This window comes from Pleurodeles waltl, chromosome 8, assembly GCF_031143425.1.
Source record: "Pleurodeles waltl isolate 20211129_DDA chromosome 8, aPleWal1.hap1.20221129, whole genome shotgun sequence".
NCBI classification, from domain to species: domain Eukaryota; kingdom Metazoa; phylum Chordata; class Amphibia; order Caudata; family Salamandridae; genus Pleurodeles; species Pleurodeles waltl.
This window is the reverse complement of record NC_090447.1, coordinates 1,351,404,502-1,351,426,114: the sequence shown is the minus strand read 5'-3', so window position 1 is coordinate 1,351,426,114 and position 21,613 is coordinate 1,351,404,502. Positions and strand designations below refer to the sequence as shown.

The following is a 21,613-nucleotide window of genomic DNA, read 5'->3' as shown; positions in this document are numbered from 1 at the left end:
CAAGCCAGGTACTTTTTGAAGCTGCAAAACCAAATTTATCTCGGTATTCTGATGAAAATTGTGGTGTATGCGACATAAGTCTCATCGGCTTTGCAGAGTCGCCTGTTTCTTTGGACTCAAATCTGCGATATTTTACACCAAGACCATTTTTAACAGTTGGCGCGTTGAGACTGAGTCTGTCGGATTTTCGTGTACTTCACAGAGACCTAAATCACTGGTACTCTAAGTCAGACCACATTCATGAATCACCGATTTAATGCATGCACCAAAAGATGCCCTTTCAACAAACCTTCAGTCATACGTGCCAGTAGACCCTATTCAGGCCCAACTCCTTGATTTTGAAGCCAAAAATGGCTTTATTTTGGGTGTCTCACGCCTGAAATTGCCTCTGCTCTGAAAGAAGTAATTGGGGGAAATACATTCCCACGATTATTTTTTTCAAAATCCCCCACTTACCTCTTTTTAAAATGTTGGCATGTATGCTTCAGCACACTTCGTAGCCCCTCTCAAAGTGTTGCACCCCCAATCAAGCCACAAGCAAATTCTGGGGGTATGCAGATTTTCACTGGGACAGCACGTTTCCCTAATAATTCCAAATAGGAACTCGAAATGATACCATGATCTAAATACACTGTGACCTTAATTAATATTTTATCAAACATAGACACCTGTTAAAAAATGTTCATATAACACAGACGCATTTTACCTTGTTTAATTCTCATGGATTCGGTGTAGTTGATATATTTACTAAAGGTGAAGGGTGGCGATTGCCAGGCTCCTCAATGATCAACTGATTTAAAAAATGTATATACATGTACGTAAACAATATTTAGTGTACTAGTGGCTGCTCTTCTGCCTGTTGTAAGTACTAAACCCATTCTCATTCTTCTTATTCATTGTCATCATTTGTTATCTTGCATATAGAGTTATATTTCTTCAAATGGGTTTGTGTTCTGAAAAAAACGATAGGTTTCATTTGTGAAACCTGTTGGCTTTGCCAATGTTTTTTTCCCTGAAAATGGATAAAATCCCATTTTCTAATGACCACTTGCCAATACAGCAGCAGGAAATGCTAAGCACAGGTGGTATGGAGGGCAAGTGGGCCTTGGGAGGGATAGTTTTAGTAAACAGAGTAGGGTGGGGCTTGAAGGGTAAGGGGGAGCAGGCAGTGACTGAGAGAAAATAGTTCCTCACATGCTCTGCACTGCGAGGGCTGACGACGGCAGTGGAATGGTTCATATTAACCAGTGAAAATGTGGTGAGACTGGTATGCTCATTGGCCAGAACAAATACAAGAATAGGGAGGAAAGCCATTGAATCATGAACAGAGAACTGAGATAGACCAGAAAGCCGTACAATCATGAGTTGGGGGATGGGAACCCTGAGCGAAAGCCCACATACTGTATTGTTCACATTAGATCATCAACAAAAGGAGGTGTTAAATTTGCCGCTTTTTTTAGTAAAGTTGTTTAGCATTTTAAAACATGACTTGTTCTTTTAGAAGAAACTAGAATACAATTTATTTGTATCAATAATTCTCTTATCAGTAGTACTAGCCGAAGTCACCCCCCCCCCCACAAGAACTTCCCAGACCATTTGCAGAATGCTAGTATTGTTTGCTGTGGCATAAACCTATTAGAATATTGCTGCTGCTTTTATTTCTATGCTTTATTTGTAATGTTAACATATGTTATAGCGCTCCATGAGAAATAACATTAAAAGGAGATTATACATGGAAAAAATCAACAGCATTGCGTAGCAACATTGTCCATCAGTGAAGGCATTGTGCTCAGAAGTGGTCTCCATCCTATTGCCCAGGCACCTTCGGTTCCTTGTTCTGTACCCAGGTTTATAAACTCAGGAACAAATCTAGGATTACAATAGTCAAGCAAATTTATTGGTTTCTTCCTTGCTTTTAAGCTTTTTGGATTTTTTTTCTGATGGGTGAACATCACTTGGTTTTTAATAGGTAAAGCAAGTCCAAGGAGCCAGTGCCAGAGACTGATAGCCACAAACTTTTTTTCTGTATGTCTTGTACCCACACATTTAATACCTTTCTGGGCATGACCTCAAAGACTTGCCATGTGAAGAAAATACTTAGGTGTCATGTGTCTTGTCAACACCTGTACCGCTTGTTAATTCTTTACTACTTATCCATTTACTGTATTTGAAGTCAACTTTGGAATGTTCGTCATCTCTCCAGTGGTCATGCTATATTTATTATCACCCTTATTCCTCCTCCTCCACCACCACCATCTCCTCTTCTTCCTCCTTCTCCTCACACTCGGCTCAACACTCTTGTTCTGCCCTCCTGATTTGGTCCGCCAGGTTTACACCAACAGCCCAAGGGAGTACAGGCTGTCTGCTGTAAGCCATTCGACCATCTGTCCTATTTAGAGGGAATAGTTGGTTGGCTTTTTTTTCTACTTTGAGGAGCAGTTAAAAAATGACACCCCACACATGCGCACACCCAAACACACACACACACACACACACACACACACAGGTTGAAAAAACTGACATGCCATGCAGCAGTTGGTTTTATGATTGGTGATTAGATCATGAGTTTTATTAGTGATGGTTCTGTGCTGAGCTTTGAGTTTTTAAAGCTGAGGTAAAAGCTCATGGGGGGGGAATATTGCTGAGAAATGGATGATCAAAAAGATGGCCCATCAGTTATGACTAGAAAAAGGTAGGTCATATGCTTTAAAGAGGCAGAATTGTAGTCCATGTGATGGCAGACAGTCTGTGGGAGGATTATTGTGAATTATTGAGGGAGAAGCTGGGTTACACCATTAAGAAATACGATCATTATGACAGAGAGTTAGGTGGGGATGTTGCTGAGTTTTTAGGGAGCTGGTGCTGACTGTGACTGGTATGTTGCTGGGTGGTACCCTTTATGAAAGTTTACTGATGTGGCGGAGGCTCACAGTGGTCTTCCTAATGAGATGTTATTGGAAACGAATGACTAGAAGTTCCCCTAGATCACATGTGTATGCTAGTAACCGAATTCCTTTCTGCTGGTGGAAACAATAATTAATTCAGTTAATCTCATACGTTCTCTGCTTGGATAACATTTTTGATCGATTTGACACAAATCTCTGAGTATATAATCAGAAGAGCACAGCCATGGCCAATTTTGTGTTATAGATTTCTGAAAACTTCATTTTACCCTAGGGTCGGGCAGTGAATGGTAATCATGGTTTAACTCTTGTTATTTTAGTTTCTGTATATGAACAAATACACTTGCCTACATCCCAAAGCCAGCAAGGACATCGGCTTGCCCCATTGTGTGTGCAGGGGATAGGTTTGACTATTTCCTTATCCTAATACCTTGCACATTGGGAGCTTTGAAATATCTGTTTGGCACATCTCATTGACGGCACCTACCATAGTGGTCAAGTACAGAGGTACAGACAGACCTATGGTGGATGTAGTAGTGTGCCCTTGCCCCCTCTTCATCTCCAACATCTATTGGATCTGTGCTGTCCCATTTAGTTGCCCTCACTGTGTTGGTAGTTTAGGTGTATATTTCTTACCACTCACTATCTGTGAAGTGAGGTCCTTTTTCTGTTGTGCATCTCATTTTCAACCAGTGTATTTCCTTCTCCTCCCATAGTGCTGTAACAGCTTGTAGAGGTCTGAATCCAGGTTTTTGTCATTATATTTCTTGATGGCCCATTTTTTTAACTTTGTAGGAGTCTGACTCGCCAGTGGCTAAATAGGGGGATGCATCACCCACTGTGTGATTTCCGTGTAACAGAAATGTCCTGCATCAGACAAGACAGAAATGCTTTTAACATTTTCATAAGATTTGATTCCCTCGTAATTGAAGAATGCCAAAATTATTTTGTATCTCCTAGTTTGCTAAGCAGAAAACTCTTCCTTCTTTATAGCAGGGGGTACAATCAGGTTTCCCTAGATTGGGTATCACTGTCGAGGGGAATCATGTAAGCGCTGCTAGACTGCTAGTTTATCCCACTCTGTCAAAGTAGCACTCACCACTGGGTAGGAGTGCAGACTCTCTACTGTACCTTTGTTTAGAAACCATGTGATCCCTTCTGTATACATCCCTGCTACGTTAACGGTCATTAACACCAATTTTTCTCCTATTCTTTTTGCTCCCACCCCACCAAATACAACAGTTGTATTGGCAATAATGAGCTAGAGCTGGGAGACCCAGACCTCCCTCCCTGGAGGCCCTTGGCACCAAACTCCTGATGTAACAACTCCTTTTACCAGCGTGCACAAAGTTCTCAATGATGACTAGGAGATTATGCAGAACCATGTGGGACATTTGCAGTGGCATGGTCTTGAATGGATATAGTACTCTCAGCAGAGTGGTCTTATTGACTGCTGCTATCCCCCCCACCCCAAGAGAGGAACCTCATTTACCATGACTGCATTTCTCACAGTATCATCTTTAAGAGCAGGGTATTGTTAACTGCAAGTGTGGATGCCAACAGAACGCCCCAAAAAATATTTGCTGCATTTTGCCCAGTATAATAGGGGGAAACACTAGCAGGATTTCTGCTTGTGCTGTAGTAATTGTGATATTTAGTATGTTGGATGTTGATTACCTTAAACCCTGACACCCACCAATATCCTGACATCCCTTTTATGAGTCGTGACATTAATCTGACAGAGTAGTTTAATGTGGCAATGATGCATATGAATCTAGCTTATGAGATTTCTCTCCCATTTTTCTAAAATCTGTGTTTCGATTTCTGTCGATTCTCACTGTTAATGACTCAACAGACAAAGTGAAAAGATGAGGTGAAAGAGGGCAGCGATGCCTGCTGCCCGTCTCTAACACAAAGGGGTGCAAAGAGCAATTATTTATTCTACTCATGGCAATAGACTTCTTATAAGTACCCACCTTTTAAGTTTGAGGCCTACGCCGAAGGTTTTTAGTTTGCAGACTAGGAAAGGCCTCTAGGTCCTGTCCAACACCTTTTTGGAATTGTCATCAGGGGTTTCTTGTGGGTTCTGTGTGTATTGTATAGAAGATGTAAAAGGGGAGGCTTTGTGACCAGCACAAACCTCAATTGATTCAGTTCTAAGAGCCTGGTACAACCTTATGTTGGCCTATTTGTAAAGTTACTGGTGTAGAGTTCGGCCTAGACATTTGGCAACAGTTTTGGTCCATAGGAGCTACATAGCAGCATGTCTTTCCCAGGTTTGAGAATGACCCTAACACTTGCTTTAGATATTATTACCATTAAGCCTTTACCTTCCAAAAAGGAGATGAACAGCTGTGCAATAGAGTTTGGCTGATTCATATATTATTTTATAGAAGAAAGAATTGTTTCAACCAGGCCTAAGTGACTTCTGCATGTTAAATTTAGAAATGGCAGATACAACCTGGTCCACCCAATGCAGCTTTTCTAATGCTTCTGCATCTGTCAGCTTTTATAAGATGGTCTCCCAGTAGTACTGCTGTGTGCCAGTGGATGGGACAGTGTCTGCTGTGTATAAAGTTTTGGAAAAAAAAAATCAAATGATTTTGCTATGTCTTGGTCTTCAGTAGCTTGGATGGTCTGTTTGGTGTCAATCTACCAGAATTCTCTTGGCGTTACTTTCACCAGAAGTTACAGGCCAGAGGTGTGCCTGTCTTATTACCCGATTCATAGTACTTCTGTTTAGTACGTACCATGGTGTATTCATCTCTGTCTGCATCCAGCATCTTAACTTTAGGCACTGTCAATTTGTGGCAAACTTTTTTTGACCACATGCATTTGTAAATGCCTTCCAGTTTGTGCAGCCTTTGTTCCAATTGTTCCCTCTTTTCTGCCTTATCTCTCTTCGGCTTGGTCAAGGTGGAGATGAAGTAACCTAACACGATCATCTTTAAGGTGTTACATGAGGTGCTGTCTTTTATCCCCTTCCTCTTTATCCCCCAAGAAGCATGCGCCACTTTGGTCCCTCTCTTTAACCACGCTTAAATCCTAGAGTAGTCCGTCCCCTCAGCCGCCATGTGTAGTCTGTGTGCATATTGAGAGGTCTCCGTAGTAATAAAGTATCTGATAAAGACATCTAGCCACAGATTCCTTACTTTAGAATCTTCCCCAGGTGTAAGGCTGGATCTGGAAACTTTTTTCCCCCAGCACATCTGTGCATTAGAAGAGGGTGTCATGCGGCTCTGTACTGACGTCGTCCACAGTTGTGATGTCAACGGAGTCCATATAACCTCCCCTCCGACATGCCGACATGTGATAGAGACTTCTAGTTGCAGATTCTTTACCTTAGAATTTCCCCCAGGCGTCAGTCTGGATCTGAAGATTTGTCTTTGATCAATACCCCTGAGTGCCGTTAGGTGGCATTGGTTAACTTCACGTCCAATCGGAGGAATTTTACAAGGCCATGCCCCTCATCTTTGGGCAGTCCGGCCCTGTTGGAGAGCCATCGGGCCCGCAGGTATGGCAGGGGCACCTTCCGGTTCTGCGCCAGTGGCTTGAGCCTCAGCTCCGGGGGCACCCTAAGATCCGCTTCTGGCATCAGTCACACCACTGTGACCTTCTCCAACGTCGGATCCGGCGTTGATGCTCCTGACTCAGCCCGAGCCTGTGGGCGGCATTGATCCTATACTCACTGCCGACTCGGAGCCAGAGCAGGGTCACTCTATGCTGATTCCCACTTTGACAGGGACCTTGGTCCCTAGGTTGGATCCTGACCCTTATTCTTATTGATAAAAGTTTGGTGAGAGTATGGAGGGGTCGCTGGCCCCTTTAGAGTATCAGCCTGAAGACCCTATGGACTGAGCTCAGGAACTGTGTGAAGCCTGTGGTCTGGATACCTCCCCTGATGATGGTATGCGTTCTCCCCGTACTGTGACTACAGAGGATGCATTTTACTGCACGGTGGTGTGGAGAGCGGTCAAGGTCTTGTGCCTTGAGCTGCCTTCGGTGGCTGTCAGGACCAACCTCCCGACTGAGGTGCTGCAGCCTGTGGCTTCCATGTTAGGACCCCTTTTGCCTTTTAACAAAGCCCTCACTGATGTCCTCCTAAGATCCTGGGCCAAGCACAGCGGCTCCCGTTATTAGGACACTAGCTCATTGCCATAGGCCTGTGCCTAACGACCCAGCTTTATTGATCCAACATCCTACCCGAGAGCGCCATCCAAGCTTCAGCATCCCATGACACGTTCCCTTCTGCTCACCCAGATAGGGAATCCATGAGGCTGGATCACCTTGGTAAGAAGCTGTGTTTTAACTCCAGCCTGGCATTGCGGTCTGTGAACACTGCATGCCTTTTCAGCTGCTACACCCATACATTATAGGACACAGTCTCGTAAATGCCGTCACAGGTCCCGGAGTAGGCCTGGGCCATTCACTCTCCAGCTGTTGCTGATGGCAGAGATGCAGGTAAGTTCACTTTCTAGGCAGATCGGTTGGTTCGACAGTGGCCTTGAGGCACCATGCCTGGTTAAGGACATCTGGTTTTTCAGGGGATGTCCAGTCCACTCTCATGGACATGCCCTTTGATGGCACCATTCTCTTCTGAGACAAAGAAGACCCGCCAGTTGAGCACTTGAAGAAGTCCCTGGCTATGTCCTTGTCTCTTGGCCTTGCTACTGCCACTTGCCCCCACAGTCTGCGTTTCACACCTTTTGTGGCTACAGAAGGGGCACCCAGCCTCCCCCGTTCCCTCCAGCCACTGTGCTGCCCATGCTGCTTAGCCTCAGCGTGGCTGGGGACGTGGGATCCAGCATCTGCATAGATCAGGGAGCTAGCAGTGTAGCCAGTCCATCCCCCCTTTAGCCGCAGCCTCCAAACCTTCCTAGTCTGTAGCTTCCCCTCCACGGACCAGTTGGCAGCAGAATTCACCATCACCTGCCCCCCTGGCACACCATCATGTCAGACAGGTGGGTTTTGCAAATAGTCCAAAGGGGATACTCCCTTCCCTTCAAGACTACTCCTCCATTCATGCCATAGAGAGGGTGCCTGTTCCAGAAGTAGGTCATGGTTGTTATTCCCACTTCTTTCTGGTGCCTGAAAAGGACATAGCCTCCACCCTATCCTACAACTCCAGTCCCTCAATCTCTTCCTCAGAAAGGAGAAGTTCAAAATGCTTACTCTGGCTCAGGTCCTGTCTGCCCCGGACCTAGGGAACTGGATGGTAGCATTTGCCTTGCAAGACGCATATTTCCATATTCCTGTCCTGCCTGCCCCAAACGTTACTTGCTGTTCGTGGTAAGTCATGAGCATTATCAATTTACTGTGCTCCCCTTTGGCTTTACCAGCGCCCCTTGGGTGTTCAGCAAAGTGATGATGGTGGTCCCAGCTCACCTGCGCAGGTTAGGGGCTTTAGTCTTCCCCTACCTTGATGACTGGCTGTTGAAGGCCGAATCGCCCCAGGCTGTCATCTCCCACCTCCAGACTGTGGCGTACCTCCTGTATTCACTGGGGTTTACTATAAACGTGCCAAAGTCACACCTTATTCCTTCCCAAACGCTCTCTTTCATTGGAACAGTTCTGGACACAGTGCAGTTTCTGGCCTATCCTCTTGAGCCCAGGATATTCAGGCTATGATACTGATCTTTCCACCTCTACCCTGGATTTTGGTGAGAATGACTCTGAGGCTGCTGGGCCTCATGAGCTCCTGCATCCTGCTGGTGATACGTGCCAGATGGCATACGCGGCTCTGCAGTTGGACCTGAAGTTACAGTGGGCGTAGCATCAGGGGAATCTCTCCAACATGGTCCAGATCTCGGAGGGAACTGCGCAAGATCTGCAGTGCTGGCTTTTGAACCGGGATTGGGTTAGAAGCAGATCCCTCTCCCGTCCCCAACCAGATCTTACCGTAGTGACAGATGCATCACTTCTGGGATGGTGCAGCCACATGGGAGAGGTGGAGAGCAGACTTGTCTGGTCTCCAGCGGAGTCCGAGCTCCATACTAATCTTTCAGAGCTCGGGGAATCAGACTGGTGTTTAAAGTATTCCTTTCCTCTCTCAAAGGGAAAGTGGTTCAGGTGTTCAAGTACAACACCACCACTATGTGGTACTGCAGGTCGGGTGGGGTTGTGAACCCTTTGTCAGAAGGCTCTGTGCCTCTGGACATGGATGGAACATCAGAACATATCCCTGGTGGTTCAACATTTAGTGGGTTCTCTGAATGTCAGAGCGGATGAACCCAGCTGTCAATACCTGGTCGATCACAAGTGGTGTCTCCATCCGGAGGTGGCACAAGGTTTCTTTCAGCAGTAGGGAGAGCCCTTATTAGATCTGTTCGCTTCCGCAGAGAACGCACAATGTCAGGTTTTATGTCCATTGGAGTTTCCAGGACCACACTCACTCTGCGACGCTTTTTGTTACGAGTGGAACTCGAACCTCCTTTTCGCCAATACCACTTCTGCCCAGAGTTCTCAAGAAGATCAAGAAAGACCGGGCCTAAGCCATGCTTGTGGTTCCAGACTAGTCACAAATAGTATGGCATCCTGAGCTCTTCAGCATTGCCAATGCTCCTCCGATCAGACTGCCTGTTCAGGAGGATCTTCTGTTGCAGCAGCAGGGGACGGGTCTCCACCCAAACCTGTCCAGTCTTGGCCTTCTTGTGTAGAGAGTAAGCAGCGATAGTTGACAGCTTTTGACTTTCCACCCGAAGTCTGCAGTGTTATCTTGGCAGCCTGGCATCACTCCACCAAAACGGTATACGTCTGTAGATGGAAAAATTTGTGATATGCTGTACAGACAAATCTTTTGACCCCCTCTCTGCTCCTCTTTCTGAGGTCCTCTTGACTGTCCTTTCTCTGGCCCAGCAGGGCTTTGCTCTAGGCAACCTCAAGGGGTTTTTGTCTGCCATCTCGGCTTTCCTCCGATTGCCTAATCAACCCTCTTTGTTTAAATCTCCCATTGTTGGAATATTTCTTAAGGGTCACCTCTTTCCTCCTTCCCCATTCATAATGCCCCAATGGGATGTGAACTTGGTTGCTACCTTTCTGATGTGTGCTCCGTTTGAGCTACTTCACAACTGCAACTTCGACTGCTTGATCTGAAAACAGTCTTCCTTGTAGCTATCACCTCTGCCCGCATGGTGAGTGAGCTGCAGGCTCTTTCTTCAAAGCCACCTTTCAACTCCATCCGTCCTGACAAGGTGGTGCTTCGTACTATGGCTTCCTTTCTACCTAAGGTGGCCACTCCTTTTCAAGTAGGCCAATCCTTCACTTTGCCTACTTTTTACGCACCTCCACATCCTTCTAAGGAAGAGGAGGAACTCCACTGCCTGGACCAAAAAGAGCATTGGTGTTCTATCTTGATGGTAACAAAGGTTTCCTGGTGGATGATCAACTCTTTGTGCGCTCGGTGGGTGTGAAGAAAGATCGGGCTGTGCAGAAAAGAACCATCTCTAGATGGGTTGTTCTCTGCTTTAAAATGTGCTAAGCAGTGGCTAAAAAGTAACCTCCCCTGAGGCTTGCATGCTCACTCTACTAGGGCAACAGCTGCAACTACTGTGCCAGCACGCGGAGTCCCAGTCCTGGATATCTGCCAGGGAGCAACGTGGGCATCCTCGCACATGTTTACCAAACACTACTGCCTGTACAGTCAGGTCCAAGGGGACAGGTAGGGCTTCCTAGTATGATCTTGGTTAGCAGACCCTCCTCCAGGGATCATATCACTTGGGAAACTATTCTGAGGTAAGGAATCTGCAACTTGAAGTCTCTATCAGATGAACAAGTCACTTAACTTTGGTAACAAATTATCTGGTAGAGACATATTCTAGTTGCAGATTCCTTACCAACTCGCCCATCCTCCCTGCACTGCCAACTGATTTCTAGGGACAGGGACTTTTCTTTCACGGCCCAAGTTCTGGTGCTCCAGGGTCATTGTTCTTCATGGCTCTGTACTTCTGGTGTGGAAAGTCGTGAAAAGAAACTGACATCAGCGCACCAGGGTGGTGTCTATATACCACCCATGACTTCATATTTGGTGAACACAATGCCAACAACGGACGCAGAGTCGACCGACGCCACCCAGCGGCGCACAGCGGTACTGCTCAAAGAAAAATCTCCAGATCCAGACTGACCCCTTGGTGAAATTCAAAGGTAAGGAAAATGCAACTAGAATATGTCTGTACCAGATAATTTGTGGTAACGGTTTGTCAGACCGTTTTTGGCCTACTTTGACGTTTTCGTTGATGGAACAGTGTAAGATTTCTAATATGCACAATGAGTGCAATTGATTCTTAGTAGGTGGATACAACCGGGGATAGACAGATAATTAGGAAATAGGGTAAAGTGCTCATGGGCATGTCAAGGAAGAGGTTAATGAAGGATAGGGTGGTTAAATTGCAGAAGGGTTTAAAATCACTTATGAATAGTGACGTTAGACAGTAGCACAGTAGACAATGAGCAAAATAGCGAAGAGCTCTTCATACTATTGCTGAGTTTCAATTTAAGGTACCTGTGTGGCAGAGGGGTTGTGAATAGGGAAAGGGATGAAAACAAGAGAAGTTGCCTTCTAGAAGGAATGGATAGGGCTACCATATTTTCTCCAGTTCCATTTGTTGTAGACATCCTGCTCCCCCTCCCCCCACTGATAGCGCCCTTGTCTTATTGTGTCTCTGATATCATCTGTTCCTACCTCTGTCCATCATCAGATTAATTGCCCCTCCTGTGATTATGTCTCCTCATGTTTTTTCTAAAACCTCTTACATAGCCCTTCTCAGGTATTTCTTTAGCTATGTATTTGGTGAGACTGCAACAGTGCCACCTGAGAACTAGGGAAAGGAGCCTATCTGCTCTGTTAGACCATGTCTGCACCACTTCTCTGGGAATGTCCCTACATAAAGGACCGCTATTCTTCCCCTTCCTACCCAGCCTGAAGAATTTTATTGCCTGGGGAATCATCTAAATTGTAATCTGTACCAGTCCTTAGGGATCAGGTGAGATTCCTATAACAGACAAATGTACCTTCCCTCCGCCTGCCAAGCTCCCATCCTCACTACTACCTCCCTACCATTTAATGTAGTTTTATTCAGGACCTCTGGAAATTTCTACGGAGTATTAAGTCCCCATATGTTGAAGACAACTTAACTATAGAAAATGCTTTATGGAATGGTGCTGTATGATGGAATCTCTTTCCCACAGTCCCATAGCATCTCATTGACTCCTCTCTCAACCATGTGTTACCCTGGTCCTGTTTTGCTGTCCGGATATAACTCCTTTCCCTTTTGAACACAGAACTGCATGCAACCTTCAAACTGTAAAAAAGTGGAAACAATGGTTTAGATCTCAAAATATGCATGTTGTGACATCCATGCAAGCAGGGCTATAGCTGGTGGTCGGCAGCTCCTTTATCTATCCCAGCTGTCTCCATGTGACCTTTCTCCACTCTCCTTACTGATTTGCTCAATGCTCATTGCCGTAATGATTTGTTCCCTACTAGTCTGCCAAGCTGTTCTTTTGTCTCTTGGTGGTTATTGACACTGAGCAGCTCAGTCACTTTGCCTGCAGAAGAACCCGGACAGACCAACTGCACCTTTGGCATCTCTACTCTGGCTCCAGGCTGCTGCTTGGCCCCCTCTGGGTCTACAAAACACAATCCTCAACCACCTATGGCAGCCGGGCCCTTGCTAAGGTTTCAGCTGTAGCTGCCTGTTTCTGGTCAGGGGTAAGGACCAGTGTGATCACCATTTTGCTAAGTGTGGTCAGTCTCTTCACTCTGGCAGCCTCAGCCTCTTGCAGTATGACTCTGCGCTCACAGGAACCACTGGCAGGTTCTGCAGCTGCTGCATCATATTCAGGTCAGTAACCCTATGGGGAAAACCATGTAATCCAATGGAATTAGGGCAGTAATTGTTCCAAAGGCAATCATTCAGGAAAATATATGTAGACTATGTAGAAAAATACTTTTTTCCCAAAAAAAATGTGGCAAGGAAAAAAAGCTAAAAATTCAAAACTTGAAGATTGGATTAATCATATTCAAGACTGCTCAAATGACAATTCAAAAATGTATCCAAGTGCCACATGTTCCTGCGCAGTGCAAAGGTGATCAAGTGAGATGATTTAATATATATATATATATATATATATAGTGCACAACACACGAAAAATGAAATAAAGGAATACAGTATCATCAACCAATAGGACATAAATTACATATCAAAAAATATGGAGTCACTTGGGTGCGAACAACTAAGTACCATTCAATGGCCAGAGGTATGCTTTGAACAGCCATATGAAGGGGCTACGAGAGAAGGGTTGGTGGGAGATTTAAGTGGTGCTGCCCCAAGTTAAGCTCATTTGATGAAAGAACGGGGGCAGCGCACAAGAGAAGCAACATCCAGCCATAATTAACCCCTTCGCTGCCAGGCCTTTTCCCCCTCCTGTGCTGAGCCTTTTTTTGGCTATTTGGGGCAGTTCGCGTTTAGGCCCTCATAACTTTTTGTCCACATACGCTAGCCAAGCCAAATTTGCGTCCTTTTTTTCCAACATCCTAGGGATTCTAGAGGTACCCAGACTTTGTGGGTTCCCCAGAAGGAGGCCAAGAAATTAGCCAAAATACAGTGAAAAGTTCAGTTTTTTCAAATAAATGGGAAAAAGGGGCTGCAGAAGAAGGCTTGTGGTTTTTTCCATGAAAAGGGCATCAACAAAGAGTTTGCGGTGCTAAAATCACCAGCTTCCCAGCTTTCAGGAACAGGCAGACTTGAATCAGAAGACCCAATTTTTCAACACAATTTTGGCATTTTACTGGGACATACCCCATTTTTACGATTTTTTGTGCTTTCAGCCTCCTTCCAGTCAGTGACAGAAATGGGCCAGAAACCGCAACATTTCTGAAAAGTAGACAAAATTCTGAATTCAGCAAGGGGTAATTTGTGTAGATCCTGCAAGGGTTTCCTACAGAAAATAACAACTGAAAAAGAAAAATATTGAAATTGAGGTGAAAAAACATCAATTTTTCTCTACGTTTTACTCTGTAACTTTTTCCTGCAATGTCAGATTTTCGAAAGCAATATACTGTTACGTCTGCTGGACTCTTCTGGTTGCAGGGATATATAGGGCTTGTAGGTTCATCAAGAACTCTAGGTACCCAGAGCCAATAAATGACCTGCACCCTACAGTGGGTTTTCATTCTATACCGGGTATACAGCAATTCATTTGCTGAAATATAAAGAGTAAAAAATAGCTATCAAGAAAACCTTTGTATTTCCAAAATGGGCACAAGATAAGGTGTTGAGAAGCAGTGGTTATTTGCACATCTCTGAATTCCGGGATGCCCATACTAGCATGTGAATTACAGGGCATTTCTCAAATAGATGTCTTTTTTACACACTGCCTTACATTTGGAAGGAAAAATGTAGAGAAAGACAAGGGGCAATAACTCTTGTTTTGCTATTCTATGTTCCCCCAAGTCTCCCGATAAAAATGATACCTCACTTGTGTGGGTAGACCTAGTGCCTGCGACAGGATATGCCCCAAAACACAACGTGGACACATCACAGAAAACAGAGCTGTTTTTTTGCAAAGTGCCTACCTGTAGATTTTGGCCTCTAGCTCAGCCGGCACCTAGGGAATCCTACCAAAACTGTGCATTTTTTAAAACTAGAGACCTAGGGGAATCCAAGATGGGGTGACTTGTGGGCTCTGACCAGGTTCCGTTACCCAGAATCCTTTGCAAACCTCAAAATTTGGCTAAAAAAACACATTTTCCTCACAATTCGGTGACAGAAAGTATTGGAATCTGAGAGGAGCCACAAGTTTCCTTCCACCAAGCGTTCCCCCAAGTCTCCCGATAAAAATGATACCTCGCTTGTGTGGGTAGTCCTAGCGCCCGCGACAGGAAATGTCCCAAAACACAAAGTGGGCACATCCCATTTTTTGACAGAAAACAGAGGTGTTTTTTGCAAAGTGCCTACCTGTAGATTTTGGCCTCTAGCTCAGCCGGCACCTAGGGAAACCTACCAAACCTGTGCATTTTTTAAAACTAGAGACAAAGGGGAATCCAAGATGGGGTGACTTGTGGGGCTCTAACCAGGTTCTTTTACCCAGAATCCTTTGCAAACCTCAAAATTTGGCTAAAAAAACATATTTTCCTCACATTACAGTGACAGAAAGTTCTGGAATCTGAGAGGAGCCACAAATATCCTTCCACCCAGCGTTCCCCTAAGTCTCCCAATAAAAATGATACCTCACTTGTGTGGGTAGGCCTAGTGCCCGCAACAGGATATGCCCCAAAACACAACGTGGACACATCCCATTTTTTTAAAGAAAGCAGAGCTGTTTTTTGCAAAGTGCCTATCTGTAGATTTTGGCCTCTAGCTCAGCCGGCACCTAGGGAAACCTATCAAACCTGTGCATTTTTCAAAACTAGAGACCTAGGGGAATCCAAGATGGGGTGACTTGTGGGGCTCTGACCAGGTTCTGTTACCCAGAATCCTTTGCAAACCTCAAAATTTGGCTAAAAAAACACATTTTCCTCACATTTCGGTGACAGAAAGTTCTGGAATCTGAGAGGAGCCACAAATATCCTTCCACCCAGCATACCCCCAAGTCTCCCGATAAAAGTGATACCTCACTTGTGTGGGTAGGCCTAGTGCCCGCAACAGGATATGCCCCAAAACGCAACGTGGGCACATCCAATTTTTTGAAAGAAAACAGAGCTGTTTTTTGCAAAGTGCCTACCTGTAGATTTTGGCCTCTAGCTCAGCCGGCACCTAGGGAAACCTACCAAACCTGTGCATTTTTGAAAACTAGAGACCTAGGGGAATCCAAGATGGGGTGACTTGTGGGGCTCTGACCAGGTTCTGTTACCCAGAATCCTTTGCAAACCTCAAGATGTGGCTAAAAAAACACATTTTCCTCAAAGTTCGGTGACAGAAAGTTCTGGAATCTGAGAGGAGCCACAAATTTCCTTCCACCTAGCGTTCCCCCAAGTCTCCCGATAAAAATGATACGTCACTTGTGTGGGTAGGCCTAGCAGCCGCAACAGGAAATGCCTCAAAACACAACGTGGACACATCCCATTTTTTGAAAGAAAACAGAGCTGTTTTTTTGCAAAGTGCCTACCTGTAGATTTTGGCCTCTAGCTCAGCCAGCACCTAGGGAAACCTACCAAACCTGTGCATTTTTTAAAACAAGAGACCTAGGGGAATCCAAGATGGGGTGACTTGTGGGACTCTGACCAGATTCTGTTACCCAGAATCCTTTGCAAACCTCAAATTTTGGCTAAAAAAACACATTTTCTTCATATTTCGGTGACAGAAAGTTCTGGAATCTGAGAGGAGCCACAAATTTCCTTCCACCTAGCGTTCCCCCAAGACTCCCGATAAAAATGATACCTCACTTGTGTGGGTAGGCCTAGCGCCCGCGACAGGAAATGGCCCAAAACACAACGTGGACACATCAAATTTTTTCATAGAAAACAGTGCCTACCTGTGGATTTTGGCCTCTAGCTCAGCCGGCACCGGGGGAAACCTAGCAAACCAGCACATTTTTGAAAACTAGAAACCCAGGGGAATCCAAGATGGGGTGAATTGTGGGGCTCTGACCAGGTTCTGTTACCCAGAATCCTTTGCAAATCTCAAAATTTGGCTAAAAAAACATGTTTTCCTCACATTTCGGTGACAGAAAGTTCTGGAATCTGAGAGGAGCCACAAATTTCCTTCAACCTAGCGTTCCCCCCAAGTCTCCCGATAAAAATGATACCTCACTTGTGTGGGTAGGCCTAGCGCCCGCGACAGGAAATGGCCCAAAACACAACGTGGACACATCACATTTTTTCATAGAATACAGTGCCTACCTGTGGATTTTGGCCTCTATCTCAGCCGGCACCAGGGGGGGCAGAAATGGCCTAAAATAAATCTGTCCCCCCACACCCCCCCGGGGAGCGACCCTTGCCTACAAGGTCGCTCCCCTTGCGTGACGGCTCAAAAAAAAGATCCCTGGTGCCTAGTGGTTTCTGCCCCCCTTGGGGGCAGATTGACCTAAAATCGGCCGATCTGCCCCTAAAGCGGGCAGAAATGGCCTAAATACAATTTGCCCCTCCAGGGTAGCGACTCTTGTCCAAGGGGTCGCTCCCCATCTGTAAAACAAAAAAAAACAAAAAAATCCCTGGTGCCTAGTGGTTTCTGCCCCCCTTGGGGGCAGATCAGCTTAATCAAAATAGGCTGATCTACCCCCCAGGGGGGCAGAAATGGCCTAAAATAATTCCCCCCCCCCAGGTAGCGACCCTTGCCTAAGGGGTCGCTCCCCTTGCGTGAAATTCACGCCAAAAAAAAAAACTCCCTGATGTCTAATGGTTTCTGCCCCCCTTGGTGGCAGATTGGCCTCATCAAAATAGGCCAGTCTGCCCCCCCAGGGGGGCAGAAATGGCCTAAATATAATTTGCCCCCTAGGGGAGCGACCCTTGCCTAAGGGTTCGCTCCCCACCAAAAAAAAAAAAACATAACAAAAATAAAAAATAAAAAAAAATTATCCCTGGTGCCTAGAGGTTTCTGCCCCCCCTGGGGTCAGATCGGCCTAATAATAGGCTGATCTGCCCCCAGGGGAGGCAGAAAAGGCCTTCCCAAAAAAATGCCCCCCCCCCCCCCTAGGAGCGACCCTTGCCCAAGGGGTCGCTCCCTTTTGTCAGTTTCAGTCAAAAAAAAAAAATCCCTGGTGTCTAGTGGGGTTTCAAAAGCCGGATTGCAAGCAATCCGGCTTTTGAAACCCTGGGAGAGACTTCAAAGGGAAGGAAATACATTTCCTTCCCTTTGAAGCCCCTCCGGGCCTCCCCCATGGGATTTAAAGAGAAATGCTTTGCATTTCTCTTTCAATCGCGCTGGAAGCAGAGCTTCCAGCGCGATGGGGGAGACCCTGTGACTAATCAGCGCGCGCGCGCGCTGACGTCACAGTGGGGGTTGGGGGGGTCGGGGTGGAAGGGGAAGGGCTTCCCCTTCCATCCCTGACTTGGGGTGGTGGGGGGGAACTCCACAGAGGGAGGGGCTCTGTGACCAGGACGTAATGGTTACGTCCTGGGCACAGCAGCACTGTGCCTCAGGACGTAACCATTACGTCCTGGGCACAGAACAGGTTAAAGAAGAGACAAGGTAACCGTGCAGAACGAGGAGTAAGTGTCGGTTAAAGCAGGGCAGGGTGAAGGGTGTAGGCTACTTACTTGGGGATGCCTTATGTCAGGGTAAGTTGGATGAGTGGGGGGAACAAAGAGCATGGCACTTGCAGCCCAGACCATCCGGACAGCAGGGCACAATTGGAGAAGCAAAGTAGGTGAGTTGAGCCTAACAGCAGTTGAGTAGTAACCCCCCCTCATGGTTATAAGAAAACCCAGCACAGAGAAGTCCATTTACCTTCCAGATTGGCATGTATGATTTATGGCTTATCAATGATTGTGTGAGAAATGATATATGACATGATTTACAACTAATCAGAGACTGATTTATGACAGGGAGTGATTTATAATGACACCTGTCAGAATGATTGATGGCCCCCGTGCCAAGGGACAAGTGCTAATCGTACATGCTAAATAAACTTCGGCCTCTAATCCCAACATAACTCATGCCTTATGCCTCATGTCTTGTGATGTAAGAAGTATTTTTAAAGGGATGTTGGAGTGAGCCAAGTGCAGGAGTTAATATTATTACCATTTCTTTATTAGCTCTTCTTTTTTCCCCTTTAGGTAATTTCACAGCTACGCATCCTTGGCAGGTCCGTTACAGCCGGTTGTAAATTTGACAGAGAAATCTGGTCTAATGAGCTATCTCCTGTGCTCAATCTGTGGAAGAAACTTAACCAGGTTTGTCATCCTAGGCAGTTTTCTGATCTCAAATAATATATTTAATTAATTGTGATGGTTGTTAATGTCGTGTGGGTAGGATGGCGGGTGTGCAAGCTTGTGGCGTTCTCTAGACATTACATTTACACATCCTATTTTATTTAACCTTTTAGCTGATTATTGTCATGGGCATATTTGAGAAACTGCCCTAATCATACCATTTGTACCTACATGATCTTGTAGAATCCGCTCCAGCAACAAAAAGAGGTATATATAGGAGCTTACATGAAGCTGTGGGGGCAAAAATAAATGGCCGATATAATGGTGCATCCCTGCCGCTTAGGTGTATTCAGTAACAATATTTTGTGGGAGATGAGATGTACAATCTCTGAATAGTTTTTGCTCTACATAACTTCTCCATTGAAGAACAGTTTGACACACTATATATGCCATAGCCTACCTAGCCTTGAGTAAGCATGGCAGAACAGAAACAGAGGCATGAAAGTTTCTTTTGACCAGGCACCACAGCCAAGCTTCCAAATTAAAAACACTCCATGCCCCCGTTGAGTCTCATGAGCAGCTGTTGAACAGCACCAGGCCTTCTCGTGGCATTCTCATAAATAATCGAAAGGTCATCCTCTAGTTTTAGGCTTGAATTTGAAGTACTCAATAGCATGGGGACTTACTGCAGCCTAGGCACTGAGACTCGAACTACACACATTCTGGAATGCTTCTTAAACCATGGTCAAATCTTCCTTAACCGTAGATACAGGATTGCCCCATATTCTGGTCAGGTCTGAAGATAACAGTGGTTCCTGTTAAAGCTAGACCAAAGAACAGTCTTCAAATAATCTAATTTATAGAGCTTCATATGCTTAACAAAAAGGTAAACCCCTCTAAATAAGTACTACCCATATCAGTGCATCTCTCATAAAATCACTTTTGCCTCTTGCTTATATATTATTATTGGGGATATTTACAAAGAGCAAATCAAGCCCAAACAGGCAGCAGAGTGCTGAACATAGCAGCAGGATACATAACCAACTTGGGAGGTTACAGAGGTAACCTCTGGATAATAAATGCACACAGAGAAAAGGGATACAGTCTAGAATGGTCGGAACATTTTGAAGAGGATGGTTTTCAGATCTATGCCAAATTGCACCAATGAAGAATCAAATCTGCTGTGCAAAGTAAGGCCGTTCCATAGTTGTGATGTTGAGATCCATATGCAGAGAAAGGCTGTTGGTGTGTCTGTGCTTTCTGAATTATTTGGACTGTGGAAAATCAGACACTTGCTTCTAGTAGTGTGAGTGGCCACAGGGATGTTGCTTGGTCAGAAAGATTGTGGGGGATTTGAGATTCAGATTTTCCAACAATCACTCTGACATGTAATGGTAAAATACATTATGTATCTCATAAAGACATATAGCCGCTGATTCCGTACTTTAGAATCTCCCCCAGGCACGAACCTGGATCGGGAAACTTTTTTTCCCATAGCACATCTCCATGTTGGAAGAGGGCGTCGTTCGACCCCATATCAACATCGTCTACTGGATTTGATGTCAGCAGAGTCCATACAACCCCATTGCCGACACACCGATGTCAGTTCCTTCTTTTCTGCTCTTGCAACTCAGATCCGGTAGCGGTCAGTCGGGCCGTGTGCACTCACCTCGATATTTTCAGTGTCTGGAACAGTACGCTTTTCCCATGTGTTCTGGGTTCAAACCCAGTGGGTCGTGTGGGCAACAAATGTCGGCTACAGACCCCCACTCGATTTGTATGTGGTGCCTGGGCGAGCAACCATGACACTGAAGAGTGCCACTAATGTCGTCAATTTTGGCCGAAAGCTCTGTGGGAGCATCGAATGACGCTTCTGGCAGTGTGGATGTGGGAAACGTCCTGTCTTCCTGATGACCAAGGAGTCGTTCTTGTGGACTCCATTCTCCATCGATGTCAATAGTTAAGTCTTGACGCAAGGGGCCAAAGTCACAAAAGATGCTGACTTCACTGCATATGACCTCCCACCATTCCTCAGTTGAGGATACGAGGTCAAAGTCTACCGTGCATCTCCCTTCCTTTCCAGGTAATGAGGCGACCCTTGATCAGATTTGTGAATATTGTACTTCCCTTCACGCTGTCTTTGGTGAATCTCCTTCCTCTTGAGTATCTCTGGATTGCAAGGGGGTGAGAAGTGCCTTGACTGTGTCTACACTGGTGGCTTCAGTTAGGCCTTCAGCGTGCACAGCCCTTTGGGGGTTCCCACCTTCGACGCCGGTATCCAATCAGTAACGTTGCTGCCGGTGCCAATCAAAGTCGAAGCCCTCTCTCCCTCTGAAGTCGACATCGGGAAACATGCCAGTCATGCCTGTTATCCCTGATCTTCCTCCACAAGAGTCCCCTCATGTTTATCCTACTGAGGGAGATGGTGGAGAGGCGTTAGAGGAGTTGGCATCTCATAGAGAGGACAGCTGGTCAACTGACTTAGCTGTGGCTAATGGCTTGAATGGATTCTTCTCCATCCTCAGGCCTAATTGTGACCCTCTAGATTTGCTACAGAGGCGAGCTCCTCTTTGCAGACATGCTAAAAAGGGTTGCAGTAGTGTTGGATCTTACTCTTCCTTTTGTGGAATTATCTTCAGATGCCCTTATTGATGACCTCCAACAAAGCCAGATAGGGGTTAAATCAGTGCTTCCTTTCAGCGAAGCCCTTCATGATGTTTTGTTACAGGTTTGGGCTAAGCCTGATTAAGGGGACCCTGTTGACCGGGCTATATCCCACAGGTACTGACCTGCCCCTGGTGATCCAGCTTGTCTAATAAGACATCCTACTCATTGAAGTTTAATAGCACCAGCAGCTTTGGTCTTCCATGATAGTGAGTCTCTCCCACATGTCACATCTGAT

General features: G+C 45.7%; 1 protein-coding gene across 2 annotated transcripts in view; it reads left to right on the top strand.

Annotated features, from left to right (window-relative positions):
* DYNC2H1 (dynein cytoplasmic 2 heavy chain 1) overlaps nt 1-21,613 on the top strand; it is a 1,541,159-nt gene that overhangs the window by 1,364,693 nt on the left and 154,853 nt on the right. For both annotated transcript variants that reach the window (XM_069202358.1, XM_069202357.1), the window contains one exon: nt 18,616-18,732. In XM_069202358.1, coding sequence (XP_069058459.1) covers nt 18,616-18,732 — 117 coding nt within the window. The remainder of the gene's footprint in view (nt 1-18,615; nt 18,733-21,613) is intronic.